Source organism: Bombus impatiens, unplaced genomic scaffold (genome assembly GCF_000188095.3).
Source record: "Bombus impatiens unplaced genomic scaffold, BIMP_2.2 scf_0264, whole genome shotgun sequence".
Lineage (NCBI taxonomy): Eukaryota > Metazoa > Arthropoda > Insecta > Hymenoptera > Apidae > Bombus > Bombus impatiens.
Genome location: NT_176683.1, coordinates 279,833 through 292,536, shown reverse-complemented (window position 1 = coordinate 292,536; position 12,704 = coordinate 279,833). Strand labels below are relative to the sequence as shown.

Here is a 12,704-nt window from a genome sequence, read left to right as displayed (position 1 = left end):
AATTCTTAACTCGCGTTAATCTTGAAATGACATATTTAACGTCACGTGTTTTAACATCATAAATTACCAAACGATTTATCTTTTACTTCACCCTCTTCCATTTCACGAATTCACTGATGATACGAAGACATTCGGTCTCGTTTACGTAACTCTAATTATACAAATTCAAATCGTTTTTATATCTAACACGTAACCATCAACGTCTCCGGCCAGACATTACACCTCTCATGAAATATTTTTTCCAGAAATACATCTCGTTAATCAAAGTGTGAATCATAGAAGCTCGTAGATCATATTCTGTACGGATCATTTCTTTTCGCGTTTCACTCGTGCTCCATTGAGAACGGATGCTCTAAATATCAAGAGTCATGCCTCTTTGACGACGGCTCATTTCTCAAATATCAGTCGCGATATTTCAACTTGGTACTTGAGAAAATGTCTCGGTAACGACGGAAAGTTGCTTTGTTTGTGGAGAAGACTGGTTTCGCGAGCTCGCGGTTCATTTCACACAGTACCTTAGCAAGATAGTGGTCGTCTTGATTGAATCAACGATTTCCTACAAAGTTTTCTCGTTTCGCGGGAACTTCCTATCTCATTTTTGTATGTTATTGGCCGCTACAATTTTTCTATTGTCCGAGCAATCGATTAATTTTACGGATACAAAACGAAGATATAAAAATTGGAAAAAACTAATCAAAGTACGAAACGTAAGCTTTAAGCCAAGGATCTCTTGAAATTCTGTATCGAAGAAGCTGTTTCGTTCCTCTTCCGCTTTCCTCGGTATTCCTGAAACTTAAAATCACCGTTTTCCTGTTAATGGCACGACACGGTAGCAACGAATGCCTTGAGTAGATTCCCAAATTCTCCGAAAATCTATTCGTCGAAATCTCCTCGTTAAAGATTGATCGTGCAATATCGTGTAATCTCGACGAAGATATCGTCTCAGTCTTCTATTTCTTCGTTCTTATTTCATTTAAAAGCTTCTTTTTATCGAGGGCGATGCTTCCTTTCAGCTGTCTCCAAGAAAAGACACAAGCATAAATTACACATCGGCGTAATCCTACCCTTATTGATGCTTCGCCATGGGAACCTTTATGAAACGCTCCTTTGTTCCTTCATCCGAGTGATTGACAAAGCTTTATCCCCGAATTTAACACGAGCCATTGTCTCGTAAACATCATTCGGAACAACAAAAGTTGTGTGTTCGTGGTCGCAAGGTCTCTTTTAATGAACACTGCTAATTTCAGTGGCAATAATTAAGAAATTTGACAATGCAAGATGATAAAATGGAATATATATATATATATAAATGCTAATTAAAAAGACATTAAAATAATATCGGGCAACAAGATGCATTCTTATTTTCACTTCTAATTATCTCTTCGAGAATTTACGAAAAGTATTTGACTGATTATCGACTCTTCGGCTTTCTTTTCTAGGCAGATAAAACATTCTTTGATGTTCTCCTTAGCGGTGCAAACAACAGGAGTGGGAGGCAACCGCCTTTTTATTTCTTTGATCCTGTTCGAGTTGGCATTTTTAGTTATTGTTAATCAAGGCGTCTAATTAGAAGTGCTTTGTTTCGAATGTAAAGTTTTCTGAATAGGCAAGTTGCAGATTGATTATATCGAGATTGAAATCTTTTATCCTTCAGCCCGAAGAAAAATATATATTTCGACATTTATCGGTCAAAGGGTCGTTATTTTTTTCATTTTTAATATAATAATATTCGTTATATTTATTTCGTTATGATACTCTTTAATTTTTGTATATTTAATACGATAAGAATCGCCGAATGAAAAGCATATATTAACATAGTATTAATTCAATTAAATGAGTTCCCAGAGTTATTAAAGGCAGCAATTTTTCCCTCCCCTTTCGCAAAATCCTCTATTCAGCCTCCATTCACTGTATCACCTGTTCATTTCGCTCCGCAAATTAGTATCTGTTGCGTCCTCCAGCAATTAATGCGATCAGATTCTGTGGAAATCAGCTGGGAATCCGAACCTATCTGTTTCACGCTTAAGTTGCGTTTCTAATTGTGAACAGCACGGTCGATGTTGAAAACCATAACCAAACTAAAGCAGAAATATCAAAGTAACCGTATCGATGAAACTTCTATTCATCGATATATTGGACTACCAAAATTTTTCATTTTTTCCACTAATCCTGCCACACAATTTCATCCTCTCTAAAGAACATTTAAACATATATTCCATTCTAAACCGACGAATGCATTTGAATCGTGGATTACTCTCGAGGAACGAGGAACAGGCACGAACAATGCATCGACGAACTATAGTTCTTCCGCAATGGCGCAAACACGCGAGTTTCTGAAATTTCCGTGCGGTTAGAACATTAGCTGGGTTATCAATTCTCGTTAAAATATACAGACGCGTGAAATCGTCAGGCATATGGGGCGTAAAAACATCGCGTCGCGCTAATGAAATCGACGAATTCGCCGTTGGCAAAATCTCTGCATTAGAGACTATCTGCCACGCGTTAATATCGAGCACCGATAAATCGCTGAGGCATATCGACGCGTTGTCATTAATTTGTACGTTAACGGAATGGTCAGCGGGAACCTCGTTCGACGCCATGCCCAGCCAGTGAAATCAATTAAACGGTGTACGGCGTTGAGTTGGAAAATTTGGTGAAATATTGTTGCCATTGGTATACGATAAAATCAAATGTGAAGAAAGAAAAATAATAGCGAGGCGAGTGCTGCAACCTTTTAGAGCAATCAAAACCAGAAAGATAATTCTACATAGACATTTGGAGATATAGCAATGCGTAAATGTAATAATACAGTCACAAATATACCAGATATATAATACGAAATATAATACGAAAAGGAAAGCAAATACGTCAAATACGTATAAGAATTATAGAAACGAGAAGATTCAGCTTTCTCGATAGAGATGCGAAGAAACATGTTGAAAATCCTAAAATAGTTTTCCAAATGAAACAACATTTTATCGTTGATTCCGTTCAAAGCCAGAAGAATCACAGCGGAGGAACGATTTCAATTGTACGAGCATCGTCGTTCGCCTTACTGATAGCAAAAGGATACGTTGTGCTCCCTTTCCTTTAGTTATTCTCTCTACATTCACACCATTTTTCACTTGCATATATAGTTCGAGACAAACGTCGCGAGAATTACGGTCTGCTACGACGACAAATTGTTCCAGCTTGTAGGAAAAGCATGTCCAAAGGTAGAAAATCCTAAAAAATTTATACGCTCAAAGCCTCACGGATAGTCAACTAGAGACGTCGTCTCTCGTAGGAATATTTTTCATTTTCTATGTTATCGTATGTTTAAAAATTCCTTAATAAGTTTCTCATACGATCAGTAAGCAGAGTTAAACGCTAATATCCCTAGAAAAAGGAATCGCCAACTTTAACGGACTAGTTCAACGATTGCAATTTCCCAGTGATACACTTTGAGCTTCCCGACTAGGACCCATGAAGCGTTCTTAAACGTCTCATCTTGGAAATTTCTAATTATGAAACGCGTTTCAAGTTGCCCGCCTCGTAAACGTTTCTCGCGGAGCAGCTCGCACATCGTGTTTAATTACCTTTGTAATTATCGCGGCGACGAATATAGACGTAAACAAGATTCCCAATTTTGGAAAAACTCTGGTCAATTCGTTCGGCGCGATAAACTCGAGATAGTACACGTTACGATTCCCTGTATCCAATTGTGAGAATTCCCGATGTTATTACTTTACTGTCAGACGTCGCGCAGACGAGTGTCTGAAACTTGCTCGTACGATCATCTCCACTGGTTAAAATTTTGATTAATTCTATAAGATCGTGACGAGAGGAGAAATAACGTTAAGAAAGGTAACATTTGGAAACAATGGTGAAATAAGTAGCAGACGTTTGTTCGAACAGAATGAACACTGTTTAAAATTGAAGATAAAATCATGATTAATGGTAACAAGGATCCCAACATGTCTTTATAATAGCTCGAAGGTTTGTAAAAATCATGCAATATTTCTTAAAGATCGGTTGTAAATTAAATTGTATTATACCATAGGAAAATTGTCAGCTGTTTCTCGAAAATATTGGCTGTTAAAAGGGAAATATTTAGCGAAGATTTTCATAACTCTACACGAACGAAGAAAAAGGGTAATAAAGTGATTGAAAACGAGATGAATCGTGGTAGATCTAGAAAAATGCAGGCTTGCGAATAGACGCGCTATCACGGACAAAGTGCATCGGCCGTTCTGTGTCAGTGCTGTATGTAGGGGGCAAAGCTTGAATTTAGCTGATTGGACATCGACCGATGGGAACGAGATACGGATGTAATTTGTTAACGGGACTACATGGAAAATAATACGACTCGATAACGAGATATGATACACATCAGAGCAGGTTACTAAGGCCAATGACAGCGTTTCGTGTCACGATGGATTATTCTGTTCCTGTCTCCTATCTCTTCCTATTCATTTATCAGGTATTTATCCTTTTTAACTAGCACCAATGTGACAACTAAACACGGTACACGCATTTGTAGAATTGTCGGAAAACTGAAATAAACAGAATATAGCGAAACGATGGGAAATATGGTAACGGTGCTGGAACCTACATTTTAGATGTAATTCAAAGAATAAATTTCAGTTTAAATTTGCAAATTTACCAGCTATTTATAGAAAGTCACTCGACTCGTGCACTCTGTTCCTAATACGTGAATGTATTTGTTAAGTTTCTTCTTCTTTGAAAGATTAAATGCTCGTTAATTAAGTTCTATGTATTAACAAGATAAAGGTCACTCGACTCGTACTAAACATAAGGGAATTCCTTTTCCTCTGCTTCTTTATCGTTACTATTCGATTTTAACTGACATACCATGCCGATCTGCATATTCATTCGGAACCTTTTTAGAAACCCAAATCGAGCGAATCGAGAATGAGATACTTTAAGTAATCAATACAAAGCAAAACATTTGTAAATCTCGCTATCGCTATACAAAGAATCGTTCTTTCTTCGTTTCACCGGAGAAGAAAATTCATTGTGAAATTTATTCATCTATACAATGCTAAAAAAACAATAAATGAAACACTAATCAGGGGTGAAATACGAAGATTGGATAAAAACGAGAAAAGAATGTCTATGGAAATATCGGATTTCATCGCTAATAGTTAACAAACTTCAAAACGGAGTAAACTCACGAACAAACAAATTTTTACATTTGTTATCAATGTCACTGTTTTATTCCAGCATTTCTAGTTTATCAAAACGTCATTAGTCACGACGTTTCATTTAATTATATAGATAATTAGCCATGGCAATTAATGTGAATGGAAACTGTAGACAATTAATTGTCTGTTTTATGGATTCAAAGTTGTTGCACGTCGAAATCTGTGACTTTACGGACAATTTTATCTACAATTTTATGAGGTGTACGTGAAGCGCTGTGGAAAGATCTCTCTCATGTTAGCAAAAATTTCCCAGCACAGAGAGTTACGTTATATTCGGATCGTGAATATAAAGTTCTGGATAAAATTAATGCATGCTGCTTGACAAAATTGTAACCGGTTAAATATATTTCTAAACTGGTAAGAAACATCGACGAGAAGAAGGTATTTCTATTATCTCCTGCCACTATTTGTATTTGAAAAATGCTCTTTAGAAAATACCTATACGTTTTAGTTTTGAAGAATGAAACTCACTGTATGTTAGAGAGAAGAACTGATGGTTTTTATCTTATTATAATAAAAGATTTGCTGGTATGTAAAACTCGACGGGAAATGAAAATTATCTTTGCTGGGACACTAACGTCCAAGAGATATGATGCAATTTTATGAAGCGCGCTTAATAGAATTCAGTTAAATTTCTTACGCTGCAACGAAAAAGGAATTAATGTATATGGCTACCACTTTTGTAGAAATTTATTTGCTTTTTCACACAATCCTGATTTCAGCAACTGTGAAAGTAAAGAATATACGAGAAAGACAGGAATCAAGAAGCTGATGTAAAACACATTTCGCTAAAAACAGATTCTATCAAAACGTCAATCACCGATCGCATAGTGATATTTTACGAGCAGAGATGGCACGGTGAACCCCGTTCAGACTTTCGATATGCTTTCGCGGCCCGTGCAGCAATAACGTTATTGGAAACGAATAAAAAACTACATATTTCGTTTTTAAAACCTCACTCTTTTCAGAGATGATAAACCATGTGGCGCATAAAGATGCATAAAACGGCGATAATTTATCGATAGAAAATGTATCAACTAACGATCGTTAAATTGTATATGTTTACGCGATTTCATATTTTTAAATAGATATACAAATAATAAATAGACAAATCGAATACAAGTAGGTTGGAGGAACTACAAATCATAGAGACTGAATTATCATTTCTATTAAAAAAACTCACCTATATTTCTATATTTTATTCTGACAAGAAGCCAATCTTTTCGTAGATCTTTATTTTATTGTTTAAGAAACGATAGCTAAAGTTGAATTCGACTTTTACACCGGGGAAATATATCTTTTATCCGAGGGAGATTTTAATGAAACTTTTATTAAAGGAGATCCCCCATCAAGAAATTTATAATGAAACGCCTCTGGTAACGGGGCCTAAAACTACGTTTTCGTAAAATTACTAGAGTAACATACAAGATTTAGTACTATGCTTTTCCATCGATAACAAGAGAACAAAAAAGAAATAAACGACGGGATGGTATAAATTGCTTGTACTTCCGAGCCAGATTAGGTTATAAAGGGGCAACAGATTCGTTTTCGCGGTGTTGCACTTCGTTATGATAGAATCTGCATCCCATTATAGGACGATGAATAGAAAGATATTTTAATCCAGGCATAGATAAGGCCGAATTTCAATCGTGATTTAGAATTAATTGAATTTCTTCGTACACCAATAGAGTCCTACATTTAACGATAATGTATCAGCACACTCTTCTCCACGCTATATTATGTGAATTACAAATAAAAATAATAAAATAAAATGTATTATTCATTTTATTCGAACATTACCGCGTTTAATTTAGCCATCCTGGTTTAAAAAGTACTTCAAGTTGGAGATATTTCTGAACACGAATGTACCAGGTTAATTCTTGACCAAACGCGAACAAATCCTATTTTGTGGAAAATGAAACCTTAAACGAACAAATTTTATTCTTCACTTTTCATTCATTTTTGCATGTAGAATAATCTCCTGTTGATTGCTTGTTCGTGTCCAGCCGAGTATTAGCCAAATTCGCATATACGTACTAAGCAAATTTTCAGGCTACATTTTTCCCTGAAAATGGAACATTTTATGAAGAATTTTATTCTCTATTTTCGATTCATCGTTTATTCCATAATTTCGGAATCACCTTATATACAGAAAGGCACAGGAAAAGTCAATGTGAAATACGGAAAGAACGAACACACGGCTTCCCGCTGCATAATTTCAAATTATCCTAACCTGAAACATTTGATAGACAATTTACCTACATTTTTTGGCAAGTTCTTTACAATTCTCGTCTCCAGTTCTTCAGTTTCCTTCTTGCTCATGTTCTCTTTCGTCATGGCACAATTCTTCGTTCACAATATCATACTTTTCTTCGATCTTTTCACTGCACCAACGGAGATTCGAACGTCAATGTTACTCATGGTATTCACAGCACTGGGAAATCACCGCGAGATTCTTTAACCGAATCGAACGATACCCGATAATCGATATATTGAAGCGATTTGTGCGACAATTACGCCTCGTGTCCAACATCAGGCAGTTAGCATTCGGAACTGGAGGTGGTACGACGTCGTCTTAAATTTCAAATTGGTAAAGGTCCAACTAATAAAATCGACAGTCGAACCGTTCTCGTTTTATCATAGAGAAAAGCATGGTCGAATCCTCGACCAAGATATGAATCTATGAGTGGGATCGTTGAATGGTTTCATTAAGAATCAAGTGGGTTATCGTGAGTGTTCAAGTGGCAACCGATCGTTGCAAGTTTAACTCCAACGTATCAAATTCTAGAACTTCGAAGTTTTCTACAAAAACAATCGAAATCGCGGATGTAACATACACGTATTCATAGAAACTATTTATTCATTAACAGTTCCAATTATTTGACTAAAGTATCAGTTTTAACGCATGTAGTTCGTTATTGCCTATTCGCGCGTGAAGTTGTACCGCGAGATGTCGTCGCAGTACCTTCCATCTTTCGATCTTTTTAATGGATTCAAATTACGCGTTTCTTTTCCTCTCGTGCGAGTCACGCGGATTCTGTGGCCACGCTGTGTTTACAAGTAATCTAGAATCTAGAACGATCAGTGAGAATCTGAAATCCTATCCCGTTTTGCTTGGAACTGGTTCTCGCCGGTATGCAGGTAATTTCGAAAACGATTCCTCTTCGTCTCGTATAACGATATTTCTCGATTATTACTCGTTGCTTACTCGTGCTCTCGTGTATAACCTTATAAGAGAAACTACTCGTAGATTAAGATTTAGAACGGCATAAAGGATCAATCAAATCGCGATCTCGTAGCTTCTAAAACTATTTCAAAAGCCGAGATCAGTTTCCTTGAGTTCCCATTTCTGAGAAATAAGGATCGTTTCTCGAAACACGAATATTTTCGAAAGGAAATGGGAGATGGGAACGCGGACATTCGTCATTAAACTTTCGCGACTTAAACCCCGAAATTACAAATTCATTCAAATTTCTCACACAGTCGTATCAATTTCCTTAAATGTTTCAAAAATCTTGGAAGAATTTTTTTGTGATTTTGAATCGACGATCGGCATAAATCAGTTCACTTTGAAGAACGTAACTATATATAAATTAAACGAACACGGAACAATAATTACTTGGTGCATTCCTACAGTCACAGAGTCGACGAGAATTAATTTATATCGATTGTAATATTTTTGATAGGGTTACTGTCAAAATATGTATATTCTTCCAGACACGCATCCTCGAGGTTTGGCCGCGTGGATCATACTGAAGGCGCGACGACTCGGTGGAGGTAGCGTTGCCTTACGTCCTGGGGTGGGAGAAAGACAGAGAGAGGGACCGGGATGCGCGCCAAAACTTGTTCGCTCAGCTTCAATGGATATTTCACTCTAAGGTTCGCAATATCATCATGGATAAATGTCTGTATATCAGAATTTATATCGTAGGCTTGTTTGCTTTCTAAAATATTTATTATAAATATGGTGAATGAATGGTATCGAACTAGTATCATAATATACGTAGGTATACGTGCGATATTTGTTTTATGCAAAAAGTCATTTTTAGTACGAACGATTTTTATTTGTAATATGCGAGAATTAACGCACAAATAATACAGTACGAGTACGTATTTAACATTAATAACACAATATATTAACTGATTATCATAATATTTATATTACAATAATTGCGATGAGATACTGTTTGCAATCGATATTGCAATCGCATTTAATATGCTGTGGACGGATAATAATGTTGTTACTTCATGAATCAGGAGATGGAGATTCATTGTTAATTAATGAACAAACTACGAGAATACTCGATTTTTCACCCCGTTGAAAGCAGTTTTGCATTTTTACGTTGATAAGAGGAAAAAGTTTCTCTCTACAGGTTGCTTTTTTCACGAATTTTCCTGGACAAGGAGGTAAAAGACATGTTTGATTAACCAGATTTTAATCGTCGCATTTTTCTATTTTCTCGCTCGTTTCCAACTTTTTATAATACTTTTTTTGCGAAAACTTTCGTTTATTTTGCTTCCATAATATTTTTAACGCATCCCTTTATCCTCTCAGTTGTCTTCTTCTCAAGCATGTTAATTTTAATTAGATTTAGTCTTCGTACTTTCATCCGACAACAATATTCTTTCTTTTCCTATTTCTCTTCTTTTTTCAAAATTATGTACTTTTGATAAAAATTCTCGGCATCCGTAAGATGATATTTTCCTTGTAAAAAATAATCTTTTGCGAAGACGAATTTGACAAAAAATTTGGATTGCAACCAAGACAAATCGCAAGAAAAATATCGTACGCGTAATCATTTGGAGATTTTTTAAATCGAATATACTTGGAGCAAATTTATTTTCGTCCTCGTTTTTATCGATCTGTTATATTAGTTTTAGTAAAAAAAGAAAAAAAATGACATCGAAAAATGTAACCGCGCGATCGTCGATAATCTCGCGTCGAATTCACGAATTGACATTCTTGGCAGGATTACGTTTGATATTAAGTTGGAAAACGATATTCGTCTCTGGATATTCGTGCAGCACAACCAATATAACTAGACTATCGAAAATTCCTTCCAGCATCAAATAATACATTTCAACCTTTCTCAACTAACTTGGAAATTAATACAGTTTGTAATACGTCGGTGAAGATACCAGAAATAACGAACAAGATGAAACGCAACGTTCGCTATCTTCTGATAAAAACGAATTACGTCAGAAAAAACGTCGTGGATCGAATCGAACCCGGACATTACGCGAGACTTTATCTTCGCTTTGAATAAAGGAGGAAAAGAAATACGAGAAGATTCATTTTTACAACGGAAAACTCTAAGTGGATTATGTACAATATATTCACAGGGCTATGTCCTGTTGATCGTTCGAAGGATTTTTTACTTCAAAACGTATAATTGTAAAATTTGCAAAATCCAATATTATAGAATCATTATTTAACGTAACTTCCCATATCGCATTAAAAAATTACATTTATCCTTTACCTCAAGTTAATTCTCTCAACTACTGTCGTATGAAATAACGAATTCCTTCCGTAAGACTGGAACAGTGTCTGTTTAATTAATTACAATCGTTTTTCTTTCTCATTTTCCTTATTCTTTCTTTAAACCTATATACACGACACGGCTTTGACGAATTGCAAATTTCTCCTGCGTGAAAGACATTGATAATTAAATGCCTATATCTAAGGATCTTTCTTAAATAATCTCCCTCTTGAAATGACCCTTTAGTTTTATTTCAATTAAAAAGATCACCGTAGAATCTGTAACTCGAAATTGAACGCGAAACTTATTTTTCATTTGGTTGGTCATCAGGTATCATTTACATTTCACTTGCATATATTGTTTCCTACATCGAAACGAACATTTCGTTTACATCAAATGTCCAGAATTGATCATGTATCGGACACTTAATGCCTCTTGGTTCGGTCGTTCGTGAGTAACGAGGGGAACACAGAATTCCGCATTTTAGCTCGGTTAAACGTGAAAATAAATTCCCGTCAGAATTCGAACACGTTTGCACTGTTGCACAACTCATTATTCGCGTCAAGAATTTCTGCTCTTTCACGCTGATAAATGATGGTGTCGTACCGTATTAGGTACATGTTACAAGTTGCAGCCGGTGAGGTTCGAACCTCTAGTTTCTTTTTCTAAGAGACTAACCGCTAGCCACGAACCTTTTTATGCCATTTCAATACAAAATTTTATTCAATTAAAAAGTTATAGCTGGTGTAACGAAATAAAAAGTAAAATTGTGCTGTATTCAGTTCGAAAAATCGAGAGTCAAATGTGAAACGGCTAATAGAAGAATGGTACATTTTTCCGAATACATAAAAATATAAATTTTCATTTTAATCACAAAGGACAATATAGTTTCATCTAAATGTAATTTTCCAATTGCTTTTTGATGTTGCAGAACTAAATGAATGAGCGAAGGCGTTTAATTTATAAATTGGAAAATTATATTGTACAAGACAAATGCACTTTCAGTGAAACGCGCCAGCTTGAAAATACATGTAAATTAACTTGAAACTGTATGCGTTGTTGCGTCGAACAGCTCGTTTTAAACTCGAATTCCACGTGGACGCTAAATAAACGAAATCGAGCCTCGATATAGCCGAATGAAAAGGATCATTCTAATCCAGCCACCGTGGAATTACTGTGCTCATTTCCGCAAACTCTAAAAACTTCCGTATTTAATTTAAAACGAAACACGAACACGTCCATCCTGTATCTTGGTGTAATCGAAACTGTCCAAAGTTCTATCAAGTTTCGAAGACTTTTTCTTTTCTGTTTTTCGAGATTGCAAGTTCGAACACGCCTCGAATAAAAAGAAAGGGATGGAATTACCATCGATAATGATTCTCATCTTATCCAAGTTTTAGAAGCAAAAAACCGTAATATATTTTAATGAAAGCTGTTAGTACCTTATAATTGAATTCACTTTTAAAAGAAAATTCTATTTTTCTGCGTACATTATAATCGTAGCAATAATTGTAACGCGTTAAATGCCGCAAAAATTTCTCAGTCTATCGTATCGTTCATTCAGTTAGATTTTTCTTATTACGTTCATTGTTGTTCCTCTAAATTTCTTTCCAAACAAAATATTATCTCGAGTGTTTTTATTTCTCTTGCAGAAAGTTCTTCTCCACCAACTCGTCAGTAAATCGCGACATCGAGCGTAATGGGATTCTGTAACTTCATCGAGTGCCTACGATAAAGTAGTCGTATTTGACAATTATAGAAATCTTTTTTTCCCGTAGTAAATATAAATCATTGCAACTTCGGAAAGCCTTGAACTTTTCTGTAACGGAAAAAACGACAGAAAGAACTAAAATACGTGAACTTTTCTCCTATATGAATTGCATAATTTTTGCATGTTTATCTCGTTTATGTGTCATAACTTTTTCCACTGCTTTTCCTTCTTTCCCTTCTGGTATGTTTTCATTTATTATTCGAAACCCCCGCGGGAGATGAATGTTTAAACAGATGCATCGATTTT

General features: G+C 35.6%; 2 protein-coding genes across 11 annotated transcripts in view; one reads left to right on the top strand and one right to left on the bottom strand.

The window, feature by feature from the left end:
* LOC100747445 (5-hydroxytryptamine receptor 2A) overlaps positions 1 to 8,950 on the bottom strand; it is a 36,697-nt gene extending 27,747 nt beyond the window's left edge. For 3 of the 10 annotated variants that reach the window (XM_012384579.3, XM_033320286.1, XM_012384577.3), the window contains exon 1: positions 7,470 to 8,930. Coding sequence is in view for 1 of the 10 variants with exons in the window: in XM_033320286.1 (XP_033176177.1) it covers positions 7,470 to 7,544 (75 nt within the window). In the remaining 9 variants the exon portion in view is untranslated. Of the gene's footprint in view, positions 1 to 7,465 lie in introns of all 10 variants that reach the window. The other 7 variants (XM_024367024.2, XM_024367020.2, XM_024367021.2 and 4 more) reach the window with 7 other exon arrangements.
* A 71-nt stretch (positions 8,951 to 9,021) lies between these two features.
* The window catches only part of LOC100744487 (protein FAM8A1), a 35,544-nt gene continuing 31,861 nt past the window's right edge, over positions 9,022 to 12,704 (top strand). Inside the window, exon 1 of the mRNA XM_024367034.2 lies at positions 9,022 to 9,086. Coding sequence (XP_024222802.1) covers positions 9,037 to 9,086 — 50 coding nt within the window. The 5' untranslated portion in view covers positions 9,022 to 9,036. The remainder of the gene's footprint in view (positions 9,087 to 12,704) is intronic.